The sequence below is a fragment of the Miniopterus schreibersii genome (assembly GCF_964146895.1).
Source record: "Miniopterus schreibersii genome assembly, chromosome: 11".
NCBI lineage: Eukaryota > Metazoa > Chordata > Mammalia > Chiroptera > Miniopteridae > Miniopterus > Miniopterus schreibersii.
In genome coordinates this window covers 9,322,346-9,349,947 of record NC_138111.1, presented here as the reverse complement: position 1 = coordinate 9,349,947, position 27,602 = coordinate 9,322,346, and the positions used below count along the sequence as shown (strand labels likewise).

General features: G+C 45.1%; 1 protein-coding gene across 1 annotated transcript in view; it reads right to left on the bottom strand.

Annotated features, from left to right (window-relative positions):
* The window catches only part of TTLL11 (tubulin tyrosine ligase like 11), a gene marked incomplete at its 5' end in the record, with an annotated part of 175,079 nt that overhangs the window by 130,650 nt on the left and 16,827 nt on the right, over window positions 1-27,602 (bottom strand). Inside the window, 2 exon segments of the mRNA XM_081150650.1 lie at window positions 7,986-8,119; window positions 13,962-14,058. Of these exon segments, the coding sequence (XP_081006776.1) occupies window positions 7,986-8,119; window positions 13,962-14,058 (231 nt within the window).

Below are 27,602 nucleotides of genomic sequence, written 5' to 3'. Positions count from 1 at the left end.
GAGGGGCTCAGAGGACCAGGACAGCGCTCCAGGCAGGAGAGGCGGGTGCAGAGGCGCGCTGAGTCCTTCAGAAAGTTGAATGGACAGGATCCCCGGGGAAGGGGTGGGGAGGGCGAGGCCGAGGCCCAGGCTGCAGAGGGGCAGCGGCTCTCCCTGCAGGTGAGCTTCAACCGTCGGGGACCCGGGGTCCGCCCAGTCGGCACGCTGGCCGCAGGAAGAAAAACGAAGCCACTCGCCAGCCGTTTATTTGATAAGCGTGGGATCGGGACAAGGAGCGGATGCCTGATGGCAGGGTCCCTTCAGCCTCGACTCTGACCCACTCCTAAGTCCAGTTTCCTAGTTCCTGAAGCCGGCGGGGAGCATTGCTCCCTGGGGTTTGCAAATCATGGGCCTCATTCAGCCTTGAGGAGCTGAACCCATCGAAGCTCACTCAGGAGGGGGACTGGGGAGGAAAGTGGAAGGGCCAGCTCCCCCCAAGAAACTGCAGAACATCACTGAAGAGCCTTTTGGCTTTCTTCACTGAAAAATTCTTCTGCTGAGAAATACAAACTCCTTCACCATAATAAATACTGTTTTGGTAACAAAACTGTACTTTTCTCAAATACCCAGATGGGAGACCATATGCAAAATAAACTCCAAGGACTTTTTTATTGGCCATCTGCTAAAGTTGGAAAGGAAGCCAGCATCCTCTAGCTTTCACAGAAATTTCCACTGACAAGCTTACTTGCTTCCTCCTGGTGCCACCTGCTGATCATTTTGGGAACCAGTTTGGCAAATGCTTATAGCAGGGGGGGTGTGGATCTCCCCCTTTCTTTAATGAAGTAAATTTAATCCTAATTAATGTGAGAAATGGAATACCCACCAAGTGTCGGGTTTTAGAGTGTTTCACAGATACTCAGACCTCTTCCTGTTGTTACCAAGAATCACAAAGCAAAGCCCCCAAACATACCGCTCGGAGAGCTCACTGCCGCGGCCTTGGCAAGACAGTTTACCCTCGTAATTAAGTGCACCGTCAAAATGTAAGTGCACAGCCCTCAAAGTGCAATTCCACTTTGAGATGTCCACCTGAAGCAAATGCTGGCACAGCTTAGAAAGACACCTATATGAGGGTATGCCCAACAACGCTATTTATTGAACCAAGAAATATGAGAACTGTCTAGATGCCCATCAACAGACAAGTGATTTTAGAAGTTATGGTGCATTCATACAATTCACGACTATACGGCGCTGATATGGAAAGATGTCTAAAACATATTCAGTGGGGAAAAGAAGCTAAAAATGAGAACGTCTGGAAAAATCCCACTTTTTAAAGAAGAAAAAGCTATGTGTGTTACAGTATGTATTTGTTTACACATAAGAAAAAGGTGGAAAATGTACACAAAGTGTCCAGTAATTTCTGAGCAGTGGGGACATTTTTTTCAGTTTTTACATTACACAGTCCTATATTTGAATTCTTAATGTGAATGCATTGTTTCATATTAAAACAAAGGAGATATTAAAAATAAGAATGCCATATGTTTTTTTAAAATCAAATTTGCAGCTAATGAAGCATTTCATCATCAAATACTCACTGGTGTGTCCACAGTCACCCTGAGGTGATCATCATGTCCCCATTTAACAGATGAGGAAATGGGGCTGAGAAGAGCAGGGACTTACGTGCGACCCCATGAGGAATAAGTGATGGTACCAGGGCCTTCCAGCAAGTGACTATGGCAGGGCTTTCATAGTCTTATTCTGCATGCGCCAGACCCTGAATCAGCAGATTCTAAATTACTGGCCTTTTAGAGACAAAGAAATTCTCCTTTGTATGAGGGAACTACCCAGTTCTAAGTACCTTCAGCATCAATCAAATAGAAGTTGACACTTGAGGGCTTAAAATGCTAACATAGAAAGAGACCGAGCAATTGCCTAACCCCACACCCCTATTTTACTGATGATAAAGAGTCTCTCTGAATGGCTAAACTCAGAAAGCTGACAGTTAAGCAACCAGCACTTGCTCAGCTTCCCATCTTTTCCACTAAACCTCTGCCTCCTCTGGGGCTTCCCATCTTGGCAACGGTATCCCCTCCAGATTCCTGAAAGCATAATTCTTCCTTCCTCTGCATCCCCCTCTCTGATCTGTCTCCAAGTCCTGTGAATTCCACCTTCTAAATGTCCCTCACAGCTGTCCTTCCCTGCATCAGACATAATGAATGCCTTAGGGCAACCCTCAGCATCTCTTGTGCCTACATGACATTGCACAGGTGTTCTAGCCAGCACAGTAAGGCAAGAAAAAGAAATAAAGGGCTGATTAGAAAGCAAAACATAACACCATGCTATTCTCAGAGAACATGACAGAAAAGTCCCATGGAACCTACAAAATAAGCTACTGGAACTATTAGAAGTGTTTAGCAAGGTTGCAGGATACAAGATTAATAAGTAAAAATCAACTGTATTTCTACACACTCACAATGAATAACTAGATGTTGAAGTTTAAAAACCAAACATTGCCAATGTATCAGAAATTTGAAATACTTAGGGATAAATTTGACAAAAGGTATGGAAGACCTGTACATTAAAAACTAACAAACTACAACAATGTTCAGAGATTAAAGAAGACCTGGCTTCCGGTCAAGATGGTAGCGTAGGTAAGTGTGCTACTCACATCCTCCCACGAACCACATCAAAATTACAACTAAACTAACTACCATCATTTAGAACCACCTGAAATCGAGCTGAACAGAACTCCTATAACTAAGGATACAAAGAAGAAGCCACGTCAGACTGGTAGGAGGGGCAAAGACGTGCAATGGGCTGGTCCCATGCCCATGTGTGGCGGATAAAAATCGGGAGGGATATGTCTTTGTAATCAGTGGGTATTTTTACCAATTAAATGCAGTGAGGGACCATGAAGTGGATCCTGTACCAGAAAAAAGGCATTAGTAGAACAATAGGAAAAATGCAAATAAGCTATGTAGAAAATTTAGTAATATTATACCAATGTTAATTTCCAGTTTCAGTACTTATATAAGATATTAATAGGGGAAGCTAGATGAATGGTATATGGAAACTCTCTATATAGTATATTTGCAAACTTTCTGTAAGTCCAAAATTATTTCAAAACATTTTTAAAACTGAAGGCATTTCCAAACAAACAAAAGCTGAGAGAATTTGTCACCAGCAGACCTGCATTACAAGAAATATGTTAAAGAAAATTCTTTAAGTTGAAGGAAAATAATACCAGATGGCATCCCAGAGCTATACAAAGGAATGAAGAACTCTGAAAATGTAAAGGTATGGGTGAGTATAGAAGATAAATATACTCATTTTTCAGTTTCTTTATAAGATAATTGACTTTTCAAAGCAAAAATAACAATGTATTGTGGGTTTTATAACATAGAAGTAAAATATATTACAATAGCACACAGGAAAAGAGTGGGAATAGAAATAAAATGTTGTAAGGTGTTTATATCTTACTTGAAATAAGGAATACTTAAAGGTAAATGTGGTAAGTTAAGATGCATTTTAAACCCTAGACTCTAGGGATAGGGCAAAACTAAAAACATTTTTAAAGAAGTATAAATCAGAAGGTTAAAGAGAAGATAAAACAAAACACTAAAAATACTCGCTTAATCCAAACATATAGGATAAATAGAAAAGAAATAGCAAGATAGTATACTACTTGAATCCAACCATATTGATGATTGCATTAAGTGTAAATGTGCTAAACACACCAATTAAAAAGCAGGGGTTGTTAAACTGGATAAAATACCATAGCTCAACAACATGCTGTCAACAAGAAGCACTCTTTAAAAATGTAGATAGTGTAACAGTAAAAGACTGGTAAAAAGATATACCATGCATATACTAAGCCAAAGAAAGCCAGAGGTGCTATATTAATATCAGACAGAGTGGACTTCAGGACAAGGAAAGTTACCTTATAAAAGAGTCAAATCACCAAACTAATAACAGAGCTTCAAAATATATAAAGCAAAAACTAACATGCATAACTAAAAAGAGAAGTAGACAATCCACAATAAAAGTTTAAAATTTCAACATACTCTCTCAATAACTGACAGAACAAGTAGGCCGTAAATGAGTAAGGGATGGGTGAACAGTACCAACTACCAACTTGACCTGACATTTGTAGGATGCTATCCCAACAACTCCAGAATACGTTTTATTTTCAATACACATGAATCGTTCACCAAGATAGACAATATGTGGGCCATAAGACAACTTTCAAAAGGATCAAGACAACACTGAATATACACTCTTAAGTCAACAAAATTAAATTAGAAATCAATGATAAAAGATACTTGGAAAGTTCCAAGATTATTTAAAAATTAAGCAACACATTTTTAAATAACCCATTGGTCAAAGAAATATCAAGAGAAATTAGATAACATTTTGAACTGAAAGAAATAATAAAAATTAGAAATCAATGCTATAGAAAATGGACAAACAAGAGAGAAAATAATAAAATCATAAACTGGCTCTTTGAAAAGCGCAACAAAATTAATAAATCTTTAGCTAGATAGATCCTGAAAAAAAGTAAACACAAATTACCAATATCAGCAATGAAACAGGGGAGGATCACTGCATATGTCACAGATGTTAAAATATAATAAGAAAATACTATTTTAAAATTTTTTATGTCAATAGATTTGACAACTTAGATGGAATGGACTAATTCCTTGAAAGACAAATTACTTATATGTATTTTAAAAAATCAAAAAACATATTCCCAGAAAGCTCTGTGTCCAAATACCTTCAATAGTGAATTCCATCAAACATTTAAGAAAGAAATAATACCAATATTATACAAAATCTTCAAAAAAATAGAAGAAACATTTGCCAACTCATTTAATGAAGGTTGCCAGATACCAAACCAGACATAAAATGCCAACCTCCCTCATGAACAAAGACACAGAAATTCCTAACAAAATATCAGCAATTAGAGTTTAACAGTATATAAAAAAAATAATACATTAGAACCAAGTAGGATTTACATCAGGAATGCAAGTTTAGTTTAACATTTAAAAAATTAATCGGTGTGATTCATCACATAAATAAAGAAAAAAATCATCTTCATAGATACATAAATGCATTTGACAAACTTAAGCACCCACTCATGATGAAAAACTTTCTGCAAACTATAGAAAACACCCTCATCAACCTAATAAAGGGCATCTATGAACAACCTCCAGTTAACATTGTATGTAACAGTGAAAGACTGTATGCTTTTCCCCCTATGACTGGAACCAGGCAAGGATGTCCACTCTAATCACTTCTGTTCAACGTTGTATAGAAGTCCTAGCTCAGTTCAGTTTAAGAAAAAAAAGAAATAAAAGACACATAGAGCCCTGGCCTGTGTGGCTCAGTTGGTTGGGCATTGTCCCATGCACTAAGAGGTCACCGGTTGGTTTGAGGCCTGGTCAGGGCACGTGCCCAGGTTTCGGGCTTGATCAACAGTAGGGGTCGTGCAGGAGGCAGCCAATCAATGTTTCGCTCTCTTTCCCTCTCCCTTCCTCTCTTTCTAAAATCAATTAAAAAATATTCTTCGCAAAAAAAAAAAAAAAAAAGAAACATAGATTATAAAGGAAGAAATACATATATTTATTCACAAATGAATTAATTGTATACCTAGAAAATCCTAACAAATCTACAAAAAAGAACTTCTAGAACTAATAAGGGAATCAAGCAAGGTCATATGATACAAGTTCAAAATTTAAAAGTCAACTGAATGTTCATAACTATCAACAAACAATTAGAAAATGAAATTCAAAAGTATCATTTACAAGAGCATAAAAAAGGAAAACACGTAGGGAAAACTATAAAACATTGCTGAGATAAACTAAGGAAAAGAAACATAAACAAAGATAAAAGTCATGGATCTAACTTAGCTTTGTTAAGATGTCCACTGTCTCCAAATCGACCTGTAGGTTCAATGCAATACCAAAGTCCTAGTAGGCGTCTTTATAAAACTGGGGCAAACTGATTATAAAATTGACCTGGAAATGCAAAAAACCTATAGTAGCTAAAACAGTTCAGAAGATAAACAAAGTGGGAAGACCTGATCTCAAGACTGACTATGAAGCCATAGCTTTATCAGCTAAGAGTAAACACACAAATGAATGGAACAAAGCAGAGCCCAGAAACAGACCAGAACATATATGGCCTCTTGGTCTTCAGCAAAGATGTCGAGGTGACTCAACGGGGGAATGACAATCATTTCAACAACCGGTGCTGAACAACTGACTATCCATACGGAAAAAAGCAAACTTCAACCCCAATCTCATGCCATACACAAAAACTAACTTGAAATGGATCATAGACCTAAATGTAAAAGCTAAAACTAAAACTTCTAGGAAAAAAACCCAAAGTATAAAATCTTCATAACCTTTAATTTGGCAAAGATGTCTTGGATATCACACAAAAACACAAACTGTAAAAAAATAATAATAAAATAAATTAAACGCTATCAAAATTAATAAGTTTTGCTCTTCAAAAGATAGTTACAAATGAAAATTCAAGGTTAAAACTCTGCAAAGTCAAGTGGGAGAAAATAGTCACAATCCGTATACAAATACATCACAATACATACACAAAAGACTTGTACATAGAGAACACAAAGAACTTAAAACTTAAAAATAAAATGCTAACCAAAATGAGTGAAAATTTTGAATAAACACCAAAAAATATATTCAAAGGGCCAAAAAGCATATGAAAAGTTGCTCAACATCTAGACATCAAGGAGGTGCGATTAAAGCCATAAAGAGATACAACTACACATCTCCCAGCATGTCTAGAATCCAAGACTGACAATACTAAGTGCTGGCAACGACGGGGAACAGACAGAACTCCCACCCTGCCAGCGGGAGTGCACAACCGCTTTGGAAAACAGTTTGGCAATTTCTTTTTCTTTTTTAAATATATCTTTATTGATTTCAGAGAGAGGAAGGGAGAGAGAGATAGAAACATCAATGATGACAGTCACTGATCGGCTGCCTCCCGCACGCCCCCGACTGGGGATCGAGCCCACAACCGGGCATGTGCCCTGACCGGGAATCGAACCCCGATCACCTGGATTCTAGGTTGACGCTCAACCGCTGAGCATAGGCTTTGAAATTAGCTCTAAGTCTAAATCTTATTTCTCAAGCAAGTCACTTAATTTCTCAAAGCCTCAGTTTCCTCAACCATAAAGTGGGGGTGATAATGCAACCAACTTTACTGTAAGGGTTAAAAGAAATGATGTTAAGCTTTGAGCACAATGCATGGAACACAGTAGGACCAATAAATGGTATTAACCTTATTACATAGCTACCTTCAGAGGTATGAGATGGGCCATGGAACTTGCTGACAGAGGCATTGAAACAGCCCTAAATGAAGTTCTTAAAAGACTAAACCAAATGGCAATTCTAAAGTCAGCTTCCCTCCTGGGAATTTCACAGTTATTTCCCTACTGGGTCTGTTTCAAAATATTTCATGCTCAAACATATTGCTTCGATATGGAATGGGTGATTTAAAAACTGCTTCTTGGAACAAAGTGTAAGCAGGACACTTAAAAGGTTCCCCCCGCCCCTCAGTTTGTCAGAGCTACTCCCTGGCCTTGAAGCAGGGCCCGACCTCCCATATTTCATACCATGGGATGCTGGGGAGGCCACACCTCCAGATTCACCCAAACAGTCCCAGTTCTCCTGTGAGCTCAGCCACCTGCCCCAGCTCTGTCTCCCTGGTTCCCCATTGCTGCCTCCCAATGTCAGCATCAGGAATGTATCCTCATGGCAAGACCCACTTCCTCAGTTTACCTACCTGTCACCCTACCTGTCCAACTCTGCAATCTGCAGGGATCGCTGCCAACACCTACTGTGTGCTGTTAGACACCCTCTGGGCCAGTCTCAGCTCCCTGGGGACCCCCAGCCCCAGCTCCCAGGACATAGGACCCAGGACACAGTCACAACCACAGTATGATTCAAGGGTCGTGGGGACGGAGTGCCGTCTACCTGGGCAGCAAAGAGCTGGAACTCGTCAGGCAGAATCCATGAGCGAGGGTAGAAGTTGTACTCCTCAGGAAAGAGATTCTGCATGATTCTCACTGCTCTGCTCAGAGTAATTTTACGCACCATCTCCGACATGCCTGGGGAGGAGAGAAGCTGTGAGGTTTTAACAGCAGTGGGCCACTAGCTATAAAACAGCCATTGTTTGGGACTTTTAAAACCACCCACCCGACATATTCAAGTTTTCAGTCAGGATAAAAAATGGTATGAGTTGTTCCCTGTGGCAGTGACTCATGGTTTGGAAAGACCTGCCAAATTAATGAAAAAATTGAGGCAACAGATGACTTTCTTTTCTTTATAAAAATGAAACATCAATTTGAAGGAATGAGTTTCCACCTAGATTATCCCATTCTTTGTCAGCCCCCTAGATAAAGAATAAAGAGAAGCAGTTGTATCTTGCACTTAAAATTTAATATCTTTTTTAATTTGGGGCCTCTATATACATTTCTGGGATTCCTTCCATCTTATACCCTAGAGAGTATTATCTAGTGGGCTCTGCTTACATCATGAGAAGCTTAGTTAAGTTGCTTTGTCTTTAATCTTTTATGAGTATTAAATGTATAAAATAAAAACTACATATACGCCTCAGCATAAAATTTGTCTGCCTGAAATAAGGGCAGGAACTGGAAAAGACATCATAGCATAATTTACAGTTGAAGGGGGAAAATGGAATCCGGAGGAGTCCTTCAGTTCTAAGTACTGATGCGGACACATTGACCAGATTGCATTAATTTCTCCGGAGGGGGCTGAAATGTCTCACTTAGAAAACATTTGAAAAGAATGGTAGCCTCTTTTTGGTCACATCTTTAGTAACGCTGACAAGAGAAGAAACTGTGTATTTATCTTAGCAAATTTTAAGCAGGTTATTTTACATTTTAGCATGCTTATTTTTTAAAGCAAGCACGGCCGCTAAGAGTGGAGACTAAAAATGGCCTTCACCCTGAAAGAACTACACGGTTCTATTGCTGGTGCTAGAAATTTGCTGAGCCAAGTTACTTTTAATAGAAAGTGCAAAGTTTCATGTCAGCTTGGCATGTCCGAGTTATCATGACTTCCAAAGGGGCACAAGCAGAATGAGCGAGGCTTCTCCAAACCCCCGGTTCGGGAAACAAAGGGGAAACCCTTGAGAATGAAGGTTTTAATAGCCTACATCTTGCTTCCTCAGCATATTAAAAAGAGCATAAATCTAAAGATTGCAGCTTCAAGATGTCAATGCCCAGGTCCTGAGTTCTTGTTTAGAAGGATATCGAGAAGAATTAAATAAGAAATAAAGGGGCTTAGAAAGTATACAAATAAACTTTGCCCTAATATAGACTCTTCAATACTATTAAAAATAAACAAACTCACTGAGGACACTGTTCTGAGCTTCCCAAGAAATAAGTATGAGTTTGGAAAATTATAGCTATGCCTCTTTATTCCCTATGAAATTAGAAATTTTGAGTTATAAGCACTGGAGCTGAACACAAAGTACCCAAAAACAAATTTTCAGCTTTCTTGGGAACTTTCCTCTTGTGTCTAACAAAGGTTTTAGTTAGAGTGTTAAACTAAAGCCTCAGAACTAACTGCGACACAGCACCTTACACCAAAGAGATGCTGCCCTGACCAAGGGGGTGTCGCGGTATTTTCTGTATTTTAATGGCGCTGTGACAGGGAAGGCTCAGAAATCTCCCTGCAGGTCAGGACGACACACACAATACAGACAGAAGTGCTGTGGGAGCAGGAGCGCCATTTGAACGCTCCAGAAAAGTTTTGTGAAAATCAAGGTGCAGCAAGTGAAGTAAATATTCCTTTTCAGTCACCCCTCCTGCAATGTGGATCAGCGGCCCCCACACCAGCTAACAGGTCTGTTTCCGAGTTTCCTTTGTGCGGGTCTCCAGGTGGTCCTCGACTGAGAACAGCCAACTTCGAAGCACCCGTACCAACCAGTGGCTGCTTTCCCCGGACCCTTCGGGCCTGCTCCCTGTAGCCGGCTCAGCCCTAACCCCGCCCGACACCTGCCTCCAGCAGGCACCCGTGTAGACCTCCCTCCTCTAAGCAGCTGCAGCTCCTGACCCTACCTGTGACCCCTGCCCTACGCTCCGGGGCCCATTCTGCCCTGAGGTGGAAGCTCTAGGTCTAACCATCAGCTCTCCCCAAGACTTTGGCCCCAACTTTGTAGTCCAATTAAATAAGGAGATTTTAACTGCTTTTTGCTTTGCCCCCAAATTCTGCAAACCTGTCTTTTGCTGCTGGCACCTGAACAATGCCTTTGCCTTGTTTCCTCCAGTGTTCCCCTGTTCCCCCCAAGTCTGCCCTGCGAGGCTGGGTTCCTCCTGCCTGAGACTTCAGTGCCTACTAACAGGTTCTTTGGGGGCTGACTGCCTACCCGGGTTTCTCACCCAGGTCTATCCCTAGACGTCTCGTATCAGCAGGTCCCTACCGATTGGGAAGAACCCCCTAATTTAGGCTGGAGCTGCTCACACCGAGAGCCTGCTTCCTGCCACCGCTTCTGGGCCTGGCTTCTTCTGTCTACACCAAAGTCCCCAGCCCTGGTGGGTCTCATCCCATGTGGCGAGACCCAAGAGTATCACTGCTTGATCCTCAGGCTAGCCCAATTTTTAACAAATAATAATAAAAATAAAATAAAATCTGAGCTACGTTGGGAACATTATTCAATCCAAATGTCATTTGTAACAGGAACACATTACAGGCACCAAACAACAATAATCCATTCAGGTCCACTGTCCTCAGCCGTTCCCATCGCCCCTGACTGATGCGTCCCCGGCTTTGCCCGGGGCTGCAGCAGCCTCCAGCTCTTTCTCCGTTCCTCTCTCAGCCTCCGCCCGCCTCCAATGCACCCCTCTGGGCTGATCTTTCTAAAATCCGAGTTGGCCCATGTCACTCCCTGGCTTAAAATTCCTCAGCGGCTTCCCATGACCTTTTGTCCCTGCCTGTCACCACTCCACTGGCCCTAACACACTCGACCCTTTCTAAGCACCAGGGGCCACTTGCCCTTGGCTGAGCGAGCAGTGCGCTCTGCGCCTTCGGGCCAGCTCTACTCCTTTGCTTTGCATGAGGTTCAGGCCCATCCATCCCTTGAGGCTCAGCTCACATGTCAGTTCTCTTCCCCTGGATCTCTCACCCCACCTGTCCCCAAGCAAATCTAGGCGAGGTCACTTGCCCTCGCTTCAAACCCCCAGGGCAATCCAAGCTTCCTCTGGCAGCACTTACTTGGTATCACACTCCCCTCTCTACATGCCTCTCTCCCTGTCCTTGAATCCCCAGCCCAGACCAGTGCTTGCCAGACAGCTGCTTGCACAGATTCCTCTCTGCAGCCTCTCCCTCTCTACAGAAAGCCCCTCCTCAGGGTGGGCTCTCAGGCACCACCCACCATGCGCTGGCAACTCTCAGACCCTGAGACTCACCAAAAGCCTGCTGTTTGTGAGCTAAGAATGGAGAATTCCGGGCTTTCTTAAAGCAGAGACACAGCTAAATCAGATTATTTTTATAGAAAGTCTAAATTCATCAGTTAAGATATAATAGCAGATCTTGAAGGAAATTGCCCATAGAAAAGTGGCTAAAATCTAATGTGCTAACACAGACAAAATAAATTACTCCCATATGCGTGTCCAAAAGTTTCCAGTTTTTTCAGCGTGGGAAGTGTTTATACTTGCCTGGCACGTCCTCTAGGACTTACTGTAAGTAACATACAACACATGCACAAAGCGTTTTTAAATAATGGGATGCATCGGAGACAGAAGATAAGCTTGGGCACAAACTGGAGCCAAGGGGCAGCGTGCTCCGAATCCACCCATTGCTGAGGACTGCGTCGTCCTCAGCTCGGAGCGGGTGGCCACACAGACTCTGCCCCGAGGTTCGAGGGCCTGCTTTGTCGTCAGAGCAGATTAAATGCTGTCAGCAAAGTGGAAAATCACATTTTAACCCCTGGCACGTGGAATATGGGATGCGACCAATCTGCTTCTTTGAGATGAATGTTCTTCTTTCGCCTTTAATGAAGCTAGGCCTTTGGGGGAATGTTCTCTGTGTTTCTAACTTGTGTTCTGAATGTAGTCTCACAGCTACTGCCTCTCTCCTTTCCCCGCCACCAGATGAGGCACGAGCACGTGTAAATGGAGCCTTAGCAACTCTGTCCCACTCAGAGAGTAGCTCTCTTTCAAATTACGCTCTCCTGATATCCCAGTAAGTCCTCTCATGGCATCAGAAAGTCACTTTTTCTGAGCATTGAGACAGAGAAAATAACAGCTGTTCCGTTAGACTGTGTGCAAGACCCTGGCTGCAAGCATCGCTGCGGGTCTGTGGCAAAACCCTCTCTCCTTCTCCAAGGACAGATTTGACCTTGGGCTAAGTTTCTAGCTCTGGTCTCCTGGAAACCAAGAAAGGCAGAAAGTTACCTGTGTCACTAGACAACAAAGCATATGGTTAAAATGACCCCTGGTTGGCACATTATATAACTACCTGGTGGGAAGCCAGAGCTCCAGGTTTTCCTGAGTGTGGTGATGCTTGTCACTTAGCGTGACCCTGGAAGCCATGCTCCGGAGGAGCTATGAGAAATCCTGGCTCCTATAGGCTGTCTAAACTGTGACAGGCTGGCATCCACCAGTGTGGTTTTGTCTCCTTGCACCTGAGCTTTCACGGGAGGGGCCAGACACAAGCCCCTGGATCCCTTGCAAAGACAGCTGGAGAGAAATGCCTGGCACTGACCAGCTGGCAAGCTGTGTGTCCTGCCCTAGGTCCTCCTACGTGAACCTGAGCCGAGCCACATGTGGCCTGGGACAGTTTGCACGCTCAGTTGAAAACCTCCTAGCAGACAAGGTGGAAGTAGCCAGTGTGTAATATGGATACTGGGTTTTCTGAGAGGTGTTCTTACAGATGTGGCATAGACTGCCAAAGGAAAAAAAAATAAACTGATTCTCCCTTTTAAAATAAGCATAAGTAATATAACACTAAGAAAAAACACCTTACATTCAGGCAACTACACTCTGACTGCAACTTCATAAAAATGATACATAAACATGGTTAAGATTTGGGAGGAAATACAGAAATATCCACATTGTGGTTTTGTAAAATGAGGGATGGGATTCAGGGCGATGATCTTTTTAAAAATTATTTTTTATTGCATTATAACATGCTTTGAGCAATATGTTAAAATTCCTGAAACTTAGTGCTCAGACCCAGCTTCCCCAATGTTCCTTTTCCCCAAGCACTTCCACTGGCTGTAACTACCCTCTTCACTTAGCCATTTAAAATAAAGAATAGTAATCACACCAGAGGAGGGCGATAGAGGTTAAAGATGAAATGAAAAGGCACAGGGGAGGCCGGGAGTGGAGGGAGGGGAATCTTCCAATGCTGGCTCCCCACTTTCCTGGCATGAGTCCCCCACAGGCAAGTCTCGCTGGGAGAATGGCCTTGGGTAAAGCAGAGGTTATCTGCCGCCTATTGTTCCCAGGCTGGTGCTTGGTTTTAAAAATGGTACCTCCAGATATGATACTTAAAGAAAATGAAAACTGCTAACCCCATTTCTGTGACATATTCCTAGAATTTTAGTACTTCTGTTTCCTGCAAATTACTTAAGTAAAATGGTCTCTTTTTTTCCGTTTTGAGAATATAGCTCCCCCATGACACCCCCACGTTATATCTATAACCAAGAAGGGGAAAATCATGTTCTCCCACCAGTGGAATCAGCCCAGGAGAGCCTGTCTTTTGATGCTTCTGAGCCTCCAATCTTTAACCCCCCGGTGGGTTAGGTCCAGACTCCTGTGCGTTAGGGTCCCTCCGAGGTGACAGCGCCGAGGCAGACTGCAGGCAGCAATTCCAATGAAGAGAACTCGAGTTTGATCTCAAAGCACCTCCATGTTAGGGAGGACGAGTGTGCCCTGAGACCCAGCCCTGGGAACACCCGTAAATGCCAACAACAGCGGATACCTGGAAACTTGTTCACTTGACCGGAGAATATGTCGTTGTCGTGAAATGACACACCATGCCAGTAGATGTCACAGGGCACGCGGCGGCCAAAAGGGAACTAGAAGAAAGAGGGGGGGAAATGTGACTAATCACAGGAGCAAGAAGAGCAGTGGCCACACTGATGTCTACTGAGTACAGACGCCCGCACCCTGGCCCACAGCGGTGATTCAGTCCTCGAAATAAGCACGCGCTGCAGCTGATATTCTTTCCCATTTTACTGGTGATATTCTTTCCCATTTTACTGGTGATATTTTTTCCCATTTTACTGGTGAAGAAGCAGGTTGAGGCTGGTTAAGTAGCACAGCAGCATTATTGACAGTAGCCAAAAGGTGGAAAGAGTCCAAGTTTCCATCGACTGTCCACCAATGGATAAACAAAATGCGGTGCCCATATACACTGTAATATTACTCGGTCTTAAGAAGGAATGAAATTTCGACACCTGCTACAATATGGGTGACCCCTGAGGACATTATACTAAGTGAAATAAAAATGACACAGAAGGACAAACATTGTACAGTTCCATTTATATATGAGGCAGCTAGAGTAGTGAGACTCCTAGGGACAGGCAGTAAATGGTGGTTTCCAGGGGTTGGGAGGGAGCAATGGGGAATTATTTGTTTAATGGGGACAGAGTTTCAGTTTGGAAAGATGAAGAAACATTCTGGGGATGGATGGTGGTGATGGCGGCTCAACCACTTGAATGTACTTAATGCCACTGAATTGTACACTTAAAGACAGTTAAGATGGCCTTAGCTGGTTTGCTCAGTGGTTAGAGCATCGGCCCAGGGACTAAAGGGTCTCCGGTTTGATTCAGGTCAAGGGCACGTACCTCGGTTGCAGGCTCGATCCCCGGCCCAGTCAGGGGCCCGTGCGGGAGGCAACCAATCGATTCCCTGTCTCTCTCACATCGATGTTTCTTTCTCTCTCTGTCTCTACCCCTCTCTTCCACTCTCTCTGAAAAATCAATGGAAAAAATATTCTCAGGTAAGGATTAACAAAAAAAAGATGATTAAGATGGTAAATTTTTTGGTATGTATATGTTACCACAATAAAAACAGCAGCAAAAACTGTCCGCTTCCGCCGCCTGATGCTAAGGGGCCATTTGAGGCTCTACTCTGAGCTCTCTGTAGGCTGGAATGCTGCATGGATTTTCACAGGGCAACTGAAAATTGTTAAATGCTTCCCAGACTCCCCATTCTCCATTTTTCTCAAGGTCAGCACCATCTCATGTACGTAGGGAGATTCAGAGACTCCCTGAAGCCTCTCGCTGTTAAGAGACACCATATTTGCCTGGCTGGCGTGGCTCAGTGGTTGAGAGTTGACCCATGAATCAAGAGGTCACCAGCTAGGTGCTGGGTCAGGGCACATGCCCTGGGTGTGGGCTCGATCCCCAGTAGAGGGTGTGGAGGAGGCAGCCAATCTATGTTTCTCTCTCATCATGTTTCTCTCTCCCTCTCCCTCTCCCTTCCTCTCTCTCTCAAATCAATAAAAACATTTTAAGAGAGAGACACCATCTTAGCAGCATCTCCAGTATGTTTCATGAATGAATATGTGAAGTTATAAATAGAAGCTACTCAAATACATCATCACCATCATCATCATCATCATTAAAGTTAACATTTAAGGAACGCTTATTACTATGTCTATATGTTAAACAACTTATCTCATGTAATCTTCACAACAATCTTGTGAGGAAGCTGCTATTATTAATCCTATTTACAGAGGAAGAAACCAAAGCTTTGAAAAATTAAATAACCTCCCCAAGGTCACAGAGCTAGAAAGGGCAGATCCCCTGAGCCAGGATCAGATCCAGGTCCGCCTGATTCCAAGGCCCATGTGCTTAACCGCAGCACACAGCTAACTGATCTTGAACTGATTGCTCTAGTGGTATTTATCAGTCACACGTGACCTACAGTAACTAACCTACCCTCACACTACAAGCTACCATCTTTTCCACAGGGAAAGTTCCTCCCTCAGCGTATACACCTGAGGGGACTCAAAATCCCCTTCCCTCTTGCCCAGAAGGACGAAAACGCACTTGCAAAATAGCCAGGCTCAGGCAAGAATTGAAATCATTAAATGCCCTTTGAGCATATTTGCGCTGAAGGAACTGATATTCGGGTCCCTCTTCTAATGGCCCAGAGAGCACGTTTGAACCCCCTCGAGGGCTTTTGCAAAGTGAGATTTCACCATGCATGCCAATGAAAGCACAATTCACATTCCTGTGCTTTGTGAATGATTTTCTCCTTGGAGCTTCTTCATGAACAGGAAATCTTTCAAGTGATCCAGCATAAAAGTGGCAAATAAGCTTTGATATGGGCAAGTACGTGTGTAATGCATCTACAGAGGGAACTGACCCAAATTGCTGCTGTAAAATGAGGGGCTGGAAGCATCAGGGGGAACACAGGAAAGCATAGTGCCCAGAGCACCATGCCTGGACTAGCTCAAGCCCTGACCCCCCGAGACCTTGACATGTGGACCCTGCCCCTCTAAGCCTCAGCTGCTCGTCTACAACAGAGGAAAACAACAGCAATAACACCTGGCTGCCTCCCAGGGCTGTTGTACGGACTGAGATGATGTTTGGAAGAACATTTTATAAACAGTAAATTGCTGTTATACAGGACAGGTTATTATTTTTAATGTCCAAGGAAATCACCTCATGAGTAACTTCAATTTTAAAAGATGCCATGAAAATATCAAGCATCATTAGTACAGCTCTGGAAAAAGAACATCGCAGTGTACCTGCGCTCAGAGGACCTTCCATGGTGTCCCCAGGCAGAGTTAACAGGGTCCCCTCCAATGCCCCCTCTGGACGCTGTTGACATCTGCTGTGCAGCCACGGCCTGTGGAATGTTTCTGTCGCATGACTGACTCCCCACCGGACAGATGCACCCTCCCCCACCTACCCAGCTCCCGCGGTCCCTGCCTCCTGGGATTCAGACCTGTGTAGTCTTCGCCCGCATTGTCACAGGCTTGGTCTATGTGACCGACAGCTACAGCACAAGTGATATTCGGATAATAGGATACTTCCGATATTAGCACATCTTTATAAAAAGACTGAAGCCCCCCTCCTCTCGTTCATCATCATCATCACCATCATCATCATCATCACTCATTTTGGGGAAGCCTAGAGAAAAGAAAGAGACCAAGGCCTCCTGCCCACAGACACGTGGGTGAGCTCGGAACTGGGTCCCTCAGCCCCAGGCAAGCCTTCAAAGACTGGGACCCTGGCCCACAGCTCGACTGCAGCCTCGAGAGGCCCTGAGCCGCACCCCCAGATCAGCAGCGCTCAGACTCCTAACCCGTGGCGCTAATTAATGTGTGTGGTTTCAAACTGCTGAGTTTGGGGGAAATCTGTCACCCAGCAGTAGATACTGAATACACCGCTGCAGTTTTAGAACAGGGTCCTAGAGGAGAAAGCATCCTGAGAATGGAGGAATCTAAGACTAATATTACTGTTTCCTGGGCCCTCATTATGTGAAGGTATCTGACATATATGCCTCCATTTTGCACAATGAAAAAATGCAATCCATTGCTAATAAGTGGCAAACCAGAACTTGAAGTCATGTCGGTCTGTCTCCAAAGACTGTGCCCTTTTGACTGTTCCAAGATAGATGGGTGGACAGATGGACTAATCTGTGACCAAAAAGCCCAGAAAATATATCTACAAAAAAAAAAAAAAATGAGTTGTGGTTAACGCTTCAGGAAGAATGTGGCACAGAAAAGGCCAGAGAAGGCCAGTTAGGCGGAAAAAGGACCGTGCAAGTGCCCTTCAAGGGTGGACTAAAATGCAACACTTTTCTTCCATCAAGAGAGAGAGATGATGAAACTACTGGTGGAATCCACCGCCTGCTGAAGGTTGTGGCCAGATGGAGCGTGGTTCTACCTGCCAAGTGTGAGCGTATCCAAGGCAGGTGAGCGCCCTCCAAGCCTAGAGGGGGGCCGGCTCACTCTTCTCCGTCGCTCGCCTCTCAGCAGTGGCATTGCTCTCTGCCCAGACAGGGGAGAAGAGCCGACCGCCCCCCTGAGGGGCCAGGCTCCCTCTGGCCTGTGGAAGGTGGGGCCGATGAGAAAAGGCCTCCCGTGCTGGCGAGGGACCGAGGGGCCGGCCAGCTTCCTGACCCCAGCGTCCTTGGATGGGGCGGGGACAAGCCCACACATGGGGCAACTCCAAGCCTGTTTCCTCAGGGGGACAATAATGGCAGCGTGACTGGGTAATTAGATGGGTTAATAATGGGTTTGAACCACCTCGCACAGTGCCTGGCACGCAATGCCTGGTGTGCAGGAGGTGTCCGAAAATGCTGCTTTCCTGCCTCGTTTCCATTCCTTCCCATCACCCTTCACCCCATACCTACTGGCTGTTAAGCTGTTACCCAAAGGAGCTGGTGGGCGGGGGGTTTTCCAAGACCAGCCTCGGGGGATTTGCAGCCATGCAGGTCTCCTGGGTGGGTGCCTAACCTGGGGGGAAGCTCCTTGACTTGAGTTCAAGAACCTGGATTCAGATCTCAGCCCTGCCAACTACTAAGGCCCTTGGTTTCATCATCTGAGAAAGAAGACTAGCAAAGCCTCCCTCACAGGGGTGTTGTGAAGATTGGAAACAACTGTGCAAGTGAAAGGACATTTGTGGCCAACCTGGCACATTGCAGGAGCCCAATTAGTCCAATTAGAGAATATTGAGAGCGAGCCTCCCGATTGCTCCTCACCACGCTGAGTCCCCTGGTGAGAAAGGAGAGAGGCAGAGTCCCCAGACACCCCGGGGCAGAGAAAGCAGAGGCCGGCCCTCAGCAAATCCACTCTTGAAGAACAGCCGTGAATCACAGCCCTGGGGACTCTGGAGCCAGCCCGGGCAGAGGCAGATGCTGTGTGAGAGCCTGGGAGGAGCCAAGCTCCCACTCAAGGCGAGGGAGTTCAACCAAGGAGTGGAAGGAAAGGGCAATCAGGCTGCGGGGAGAGCCTCCAGGGCAGGGAGCCTAGGAGAGCGGGAGAGCGTCCCTGTGCCTGGAAGCGGTCAGATCATAAAGCTGGAGCGGTCAGATCATAAAAGACTCACAGGGCAAGCTGAGGAGCTGGAACTCCACTCTGCAGGTGGAAGAGAGCCAAGGGCAGTGCTCAACGGGGCCAGGCGGGCCTGGCTAGAGTGGCGAGTGGAGGGGAGGTGGAGAGAGACTGAGGACAGAGACCCAGGAGGAAGCCTGTGAGGCTGGGAGAAAGGCACGGGTGGGGCGGCCACTGGGCAGAGGGAGAATGCACTGGGGCGGAGTGGGGCGCGGGGAGTGGGAGCACCAGCTCGGTGTGTGAGAACCACGCCGCCGGCCCCTGCCTTTAAAGCAGCCCCTTCTCCTGTGCCCGCCGGCTGACGTTCCTGCCCCACCTCTCCAGGCTCCTGGTCCTTGGAGAGGGAGAGGGCCCCACAGGGATAAGTGGCACCGAGGAGCCTTCCAGTTTCATAAAGGCGACGTCTGGCTCCAGTGGGTTTCCCAGGAAGACAATAATTACTCATCCTCTAATAGAGCCCATAAATACAGCAGAAGGAGAAGCAATTAACAGCCTTTTGCTGGAAAGCAGCAATTCCCGTGATCTATGGAGTTTCCCTTTCCTGTTCACCACTCTTCCTTCCCGCAAATCCGCTACTCTGGGCAAGTACGCCATTCGCTGTTCACTGAGTTAATCACCAAAGCAGGTTGTACTTTTTTTATTAAATCCATTCATTATCGTTGACGCATATGAATTGAAGCTGGAAGGGCTGTGGTGAGGCCTGTCGTCTGCCTTGCTTCTGCTTCTGATCGCAATACTTTTAATAAGATCAAAACTGTTACTAAACAATTTACAGGGGGAAAAAGCACATGTTGGAAGCGGAGGAAGATGACCTTGCCTCCTTCATAATTTCAGGGCCCCGCGGCAATCTTCCCCAGTTATTTATTCCAGTGTCTAATTTCCCGCCCGTAAAGAATCTATATATTAGTAGTAATTATATTAGGCGAGAGACAAAAAAACTTCACAAAATTCTGAAGTGATTTACCTCTTGGCTGGCAGTTTTAATTAAAATTCCAGTTTATTTAGCAAGTAGCCTGAAAAGATTAGATACCAATTTAGCACTATGTTCTTTTTCCACTTTCCAATCCATAAGGGTGACACAAACAATGAAATAACCACGTTAAATGATTCTTCATTCCATCATAATTCAGCCCATGGAAAAACGCTCCAATATCAATGATACATTATAAATTAACTCCATTCCACTCTGCAAAATTAGCAACAGTAATCTCCTTGCTCTCTACTCCCTCACTGTGGGTAAATTATACCAATTCACCATGAGGCCTCCAATTACCCAGTCTCTTCCACATCAAAACTTTAAATGTGTTTATTAACTGAAATGGAAACAAAGCAAATCAGGTTTCATTTCGGCAGCACTTTCCTCCCACCCAGGATATCAAACAACTTCTCCTGAAGTCACTCCTGACACCGCTTGAGGCAGCTCATCCCCAGCTAACCAGATACCCAGGTGGTTTCAGTACTTTCCCCAGGCGGCTTCCCCAGGTGGTTTCAGCAGCTCCCACTGAAAGCCCTTCTAAAGGCCCCCTGGCTCGGGCAGAACATCAATTCATTCATTCAACACACAAGCAAGTCATGCCTTTGAGCCAGGCGGTGCTAGGGGAATGCCAAGAGGCTCCATCTACGGGAGCAGAGGGTTAGTGGTAGGAGATGAGGCTGGAGAGGTTATAGGACGAATGAAACAGTCCTGACCTTCGAGGAGCTCCCAGTGCAGCAACCGAGTCAGACACAGCAGCTTGTCGTAATGCCTGTAGCCACCATCTTACTAAGCATCTACTACATGCCTGCTCAGAGCTCACCTCTTTACCCACAGTGTCACCTTTAATTGCCACACTACCTGATGAATAGCAGTCCTATCCCCATTTCACAGAAGAGGCAAAGGAGGCCCGGAGAGGTGGGCAACGTTTGAGCTGACTCTCGATGAGAAAGAGAGAAGTTGCCAAGATAAAGAGGAAAAGGGGTTCCCAAAGGAGGAAACAAAAGCATGTGCAAAGACTAAGCAAAAAGCAAGCGAGAGCCTGGAGACCAGGCCTCCTCTGTCTGTGCCCACAAATAGCAGAGCCACCTTCAAGCCTGTTTCCCCACTTGCCACACACAGGACATTTCCCATTCTGCAAACCTATGAAAGTCTGCTCTTCTTCTCCAACAACTAATTATGATTTGTGTTGACCTTAAAGCACCCAGTGCTGCCTTAATAATGTTCCTTGGAGACAAAGAAGTGGTTTCCTGGAGGACTTGCTAGATAAAGGCGGATGGACTCTGCCCCCCTAAACTCCTTTGTGCCTCCTGACCCCTAAAACCAGCCCGCAATCTCCCAGAGTCAGGCCACTGCCTCAAGTCATACCATCACATATTATTAAGAATACAAGTACCAACAATATCTACACTTTAAAACACTGTGGCTACTACTTATTGAGTTCATATTATGTGCTGTGTGCTTTACATGTGCTATCTCAAATAGCCCTCAATCAGCACCGTCAAGTAGGCAGACATATTACCATTCCACTTCACAGATGAAGAAACGGGCTCAGAGCAATTAGCCAGCCTCTGGAAGTGTATCCATTAAGTGCTGGAGCAAGAAACAGAGCTCAGCCCCACTATGTCCTCAGTCCCAAGAGAACTAACCACCCTAGAATTCCAAAGACAAGCGGGTGCCTGGCAAGGCGAGTGGGTGGGGAGCACAGGGGGTGGGCCCAGAGGGGGGCACCAGGCCCCACCGGGAGCTCCCCAGGGTGCTGGGCGCCTCTGCCTGGGTGCTCCGACTCAGAGCACCTCCATCTGCCCGGTGGTGCCTCGCCAGACTTCACCCTCGCCTCCAGATTTCCCTGCCCCATGGGGCCACTAAAGGAACAGAGTGAGTAGGAATGGGAGCACATCTGGGAGAGAAAGAGTTAACTCTTAGAAGCACTGCGCTGGAGGGGACAACAGGACATCTAATTGGAACTATCCTGCAAGGGACTGGGAATACAGGAATGGGAGTGACAAGGAGCCCAAGTGAGAAGTGCGAATTCATGAGTCTCAGAGGAGGGAACTGGAGAAAGGGTGAGTGCATCTTCTGAGTGGTTCCTGAGAGAGAAAACCAAAGGGCAGGGCCAGGGCCAGGGCCAGGGCCAGGGCCAGGGCCAGGGCCAGGGCCAGGGCCAGGGAGGGCAGGGGACTCCTTCCTCAAAGTCCTAGGAACAAGTAACTAAACCCTCCAAGTCCAACGCTGCACCTCAAGGTGTTCAGAGAGGCCGGAGTGTTGTGCCTATAGCTTTGGCCCCCTGAATAAGCAACCACGACTCCTCAGCTCCCCCTAGCGAAGAACGAGAGATACCAAGGCGTTCTGGGGAAAGCTAGGAAATAGGCTGCCGCAGGGCCACAGGACTCAGGTTAACCAGGGTCACACCCACTCCTCCCTGAAGTAATCCTGATACAGTTGGACGTCACTCAGAAAGACCCTGAGCCTCCCCTTGGCCTTTCAGACGGTAGAAGCTAAGGGCTCAAGCCCAGGGGCGTTTATGAGCCCTGCTCCCCCCCTGCTGGGGACAGAGACTTAGAGTAGCACGTGAACTTGTAAATAAATCACAGTGCAAAGTGGCAAATGCTCCAGCAGATGAGGGCCAAAGGCCTATGGGGGTGTGAAGCAGGATGTGTCATTCCCCTGGGGGGAAGGATGTGATCTGGTAGAAACTTGTCGAGCTGGGAACCAGGAAGGTAGGCTCTGCCGGAGGAGCCCGGTGTGCCTAGGCATGGGAGCCTGAGGGGACGTGATTAGGAGTCTCCCCAGGGCAGGAACAGCATCTTAATTCTCTCGGGATTCCAGGCGCCCTGCCCAGTGCCTGGGGGTGGAGGGGCAGGAGGGGTTGTCGGCAAGTAACAGACGCTGGAGGAGCCAATGGCACGGGGCTTGTTGCGGAGGGTATAAAGCAGGACTACGGGGTCTTGCAACAGAAAGGGAACTGAGTGGAACCAGAATCTATAAGCCTCACAACGAATCTTAATGTGAAAGCGCTCAGGCATACCGCAGACATGTGCAGGCTCCGGTCACCCCGTTTCTCCAGCCCAGGGTTTAACGACGCCACGGGCGAGGCAGCTCTCGTAAAGGAAATGTACACCCTCCAATACGGGCCCATTCAAGAAAGACCGGCTGGTTCCCACCTAGAGCCACCCCCTTCTGCTCAGAATTTTAAAAGAAGTTATCAGCAATAGCACCCCAAATATGACAGAGCAGGGTGAGAGCATGGGCACCCTTATCAAACTTTGGAGTCTCCTTTTGTTTCCCATGTTGAACTACGCTGTCCAGTTCCAGATCTTCTCATTTTTCACAGCTTAACACAGCCAATAGCTGTGGTGAAAGCCGGTGCTTTCCCTCGCTCCTTGTGATGGGGGTTGTTATTTCTCTACTAAGCATTTAAGCAATACCTTTTAATTTACTTAATGACCTCAGAACAAACTGATTGATGGCCCAGCTCAGTAGGCAATGACAGCTGGCATTTCCCTGATGACCACATAATTGGGCAATTGCATTAAATGTATGTCACCCTGATCAGCTAATGTGGTCTATTAAGGCGAAGGCAGCCCACTCATGGCTTGCGGTCAGCTTCCACGGCCCACAGGTTTCTAAGCACTCTGGGGGCAGTTTAAACATCTTTGTATTTCCGTGGTGTTATCAATCTGGTGCATCCTGAAGAAACTGAACCAGCAAAGTTAGCTTTGGAAAAATCTGTATCCTATTGCAAATGATAAGTACAAATATTATAGGATTAGAAACCAGGAGACCAAGATTCTAGTCCTAATTAATTAGTTCACCCGCACAACAAACATTAATGGAGTGCCTATTATGTGCTGGATATCGGGCTTTAACAGCTGATAAATCACTTAATTTTCACTCCTTTTCAGGTTTAACTGATTTGTAATAATGGGGGAAGCCAGACTAAGTTTTGAACAAAGAAAATTTATCCACTAGACTTTTTTATAGGGATACATAAAAGATAAAGTTTAAGGTACACAGCCCGCAACAGTTGACGAATTGAGGGCCCACAAATACGGAACAAAATGATTCCTGATGTTTGTGATTCTATTGCTTCGCATTTTCAGCAGGGCCTGGATCAGGATGTCATCAGTTTGAAAACAGGCGTTGACAAGGAAAATGATTCATCTCTGTAGAGTCTTTTCAATTTTGAAAATGAACTGTATGTTAATAAACACTGACTTCATAATCATTCAAAGTGAGACGGAATTATTTTTTTCAAATATTTATTGGATGTTTGGATTTCCTCTCTGAATATCTTTCTTTTTTTAACTCTAAATAAGCAGTTCTCTATCAGGAGTATTCAGGAACTTTTCAAAAGTACAGAGAAAGCAATTTGGTAGAGGTGGGCTTGGACCTAGAAAGCTGAATGCTAAAAACCTTGTCAAGAGACTAAGCCCCAGCCCCAGGGAAGGACCAGGGTGCTAAAAGTTAGTAACTGGTCTTAACTGACACTCGGTTGTTAGGTTGTTTCTCCTGCAAAGTGCACTAAGGGGCACTGGCTCATACAGAACCATGGCACTGTATTGATTAGAGGGTGTTGGGGAGATGCCAGTCACACCCAGTGTCTTTACCAAGGCCCTCTGGGCAAACCCTCCCAGCTTTCAGTGCTAAAAAAAGAGCACATCTCTTAGGTGACGTCTCTCATCTTACAGCCACCGTGACTTTCAACTTGGTATACTTCTGGTTTCCCTTGGTAACCAGAAAGCTCAGAACCAAATCTGTGTGCTGTCATAAAAACTACAAGATCTTTCGATCATGCATTTCTAGATACTAACTTTTCCTTGACTTCATCTTAGTATGCTATTTTTTTATTCCTGTGCCCTGAGTTTTTTTACGTAAACTTTTTAAACTTATAACAATGTATGTATTTTTAAAGCCACTTTACATACTTTTTGCGGGGGGGGGAAGACAGGCATAAGTACATAGTAAAATAGTTTTAAATTTTACCTTTGAGACGTAAGTAATGATAGACAATTTATGTGAGTTAAGGCCCTTCTTTCAAAACTGACCTATTTTAAAGATTCACCATTGACGATGTCGGTTCTATTGTTGCAACTTAACTAGCAAAAAATACTGCAAAGATGAAGTATTCACAGCATATCAGTGAAAATGATTGAATGCTAGATATGGCTCCCATAAATTGGCAGCTGTAGTCATTCAGTCCCAGAGACAGGACTGGGTTTTATAATCCATACCACTCATTTTTAAATGACTTCACTGAATTTTTAAATGGTGCAAAAGCAGTTATATTTATTTAAGACATACTTAGTTTAGTGGCTTTAAAAGTAAAATTAATTTTCAAAGCCTTTCACACACAGAAATTTAAAGTGGTTTTAACTTATTTATTTCTGTGTTTATATATATATATATATATATATATATATATATATATGTGTGTGTGTATATATATACACACACATATACTTATATATATGCTACTGCTTACATCACTGTTACTCCTACTCCTCCAAAAAGCTACCCTGAGCACTGAGGAGGAGAGCCAACCACTTCCTCCCGGTCTTTGCGGGACCTTCCTGGATTTAAAGCTGAAAGTCAGGTGCCCCGGAAGCTACCTCAGTCCCAGGCAAAGCAGGACAGTTGGTCACCCTGGCACTGGCACAGCTCCACTTGCCAGGTGTGGAAGGAAAGGCCCACTAAGGGCAAGTCCACCTCCTATACTTTAAATCTGAATGGTGCTCATACACCCAAAAGTTATAACTGGGTAGGAAGACAAGCTAAAATTCTGAATTCACCTAGTATTGGCCTGGATTTTGCAGTCAAAGGATTAGAAGAAATCTTCACAAGTCAATGTTCTGATTCTCTTCTAAAGAATTCCAGGAAAAGAGATACCATAAAGCTACCTTTGAAACCCATTCTACTACACATGATCTTTTTAAAATACTAAGTTCAACCTATCGTTCTGTCATTTTCATTCCCAGCACCAAAGTGAATGAAGAAAACTTAAAAATATGCTAGCCACGGGAAATCAGGTAAAATTATTGAAGACCTCGAAATGAGTCACCAGAACAAAGTTAAAAGGCTGGTGGAAAACAGTCTTCAGGCTGGGAGAAAAAAGAAGACTCTGAAACTATTAGGAACTTTTTAGACTAGTGTGTCAAGCAAACAGCCATCAAGCCTCAGGTATAACCTCCTCTGTGCAGGGCAATAATCATAAGCGGATTCTCCAAAGGAAGGCAAAAGCTAACACTTATTAGATGCCTACTGAATGTCAGCTGCTCTCATGCTCACTGTTTCATTTAATCCCCCAGCACCCCCTGGGTGAATCGCGGTCACCCAGTTTTACAGGTGAGGATACACTCGAGTCCATTCCCACTCAAGTGCTAGGTGCTGGGCACGCGATCATGGACATGAGAGGCACTAATAAAATAATAAATAATAAACTCTGCAGTCGTAAATAACAAACAAGAGTCATGGTTCCTGCTTTCATGGGGCCTAGAATCTGGTTGGAATGAGACACTTCAAAAATTATCACAAAAATACTCATGAGTGGCTACTGATTTGGACTCATCGCTAATTAAGAAGCTGAGTAGAGTAACCAAAGCAGCAAGATAGTAAGAAACTATAAGCCACAGCTTTCATCTGGGAAAGGTTACAGATTTATTGGGGGGAACTGGGGAATGTGCCCTCGGGAGCTGAAGGAAAGGAGACAAGGGGGAGAGGAGGTGCTGAGGAAGGGAAGGCACGCCCTGCCTCCGGGCACCCCCGGGCACCGCCGGGCACCCCCGGGCAGGGGAGGCGGCCGCAGAGGTCCCGAGGTGAGGACACTGCGTGCCCCTGCCCTGCCCAATAACCGGATCTGTACATGGTCAGGTGGGGGCTGAAGCCCATGCGTCCTGAGGGCAGGATGCACAGTCTCACCTCTGCCCTACGAGGTGACCAGCTGTGCTTCGAACCCAAAGAGGACACTCCACGAAGAGGGTCCGTTCCCCGCAATGACGCTCAATGTCTCCCAAGCTGGGCTGATCATAAGAATCGCCTAAGGGGGCTTGTTAAAAAAAAAAAAAATAGAGTCCCTAAGTCCCACCACTACTGGGAAATCAAATTTTAACAAATGCCCTGGGTGAGTCTTGTGCTCAAACAAGCTTGGGATGTACTGAGCTTGGTTTTAGGAAAACCTAAAACCAAACCAAAGGAGCTTACTTTGAACTGCCAGCTCCTGGACATTTTAAAGAAACGGGCAGAGCTCCTTGAACTAATTTAGCCTTCCAAGAAGAAAAGGAATGGGGAGGGGTCCCCTAGAGATCAATCAGCCGGCCAGTCAAATAAAAATGCGCCCCTCCTTTCCTCCAGATTTCCTGTGGATTTTTCCCGCCTCTCATTCTGGATTAGGTAATGACTTCTCAGGACGGATTATGTAACTGCTGTGCATTCCCACACCTGAAGGCTCAGGAACCGCTACTGATTTGGACTCATCGCTAATTAAGAAGCTGAGTAGAGTAACCGAAGCAGCAAGATAGTAAGAAACTATAAGCCGCAGCTTTCATCTGGGAAAGGTTACAGATTTATTCGAGTCC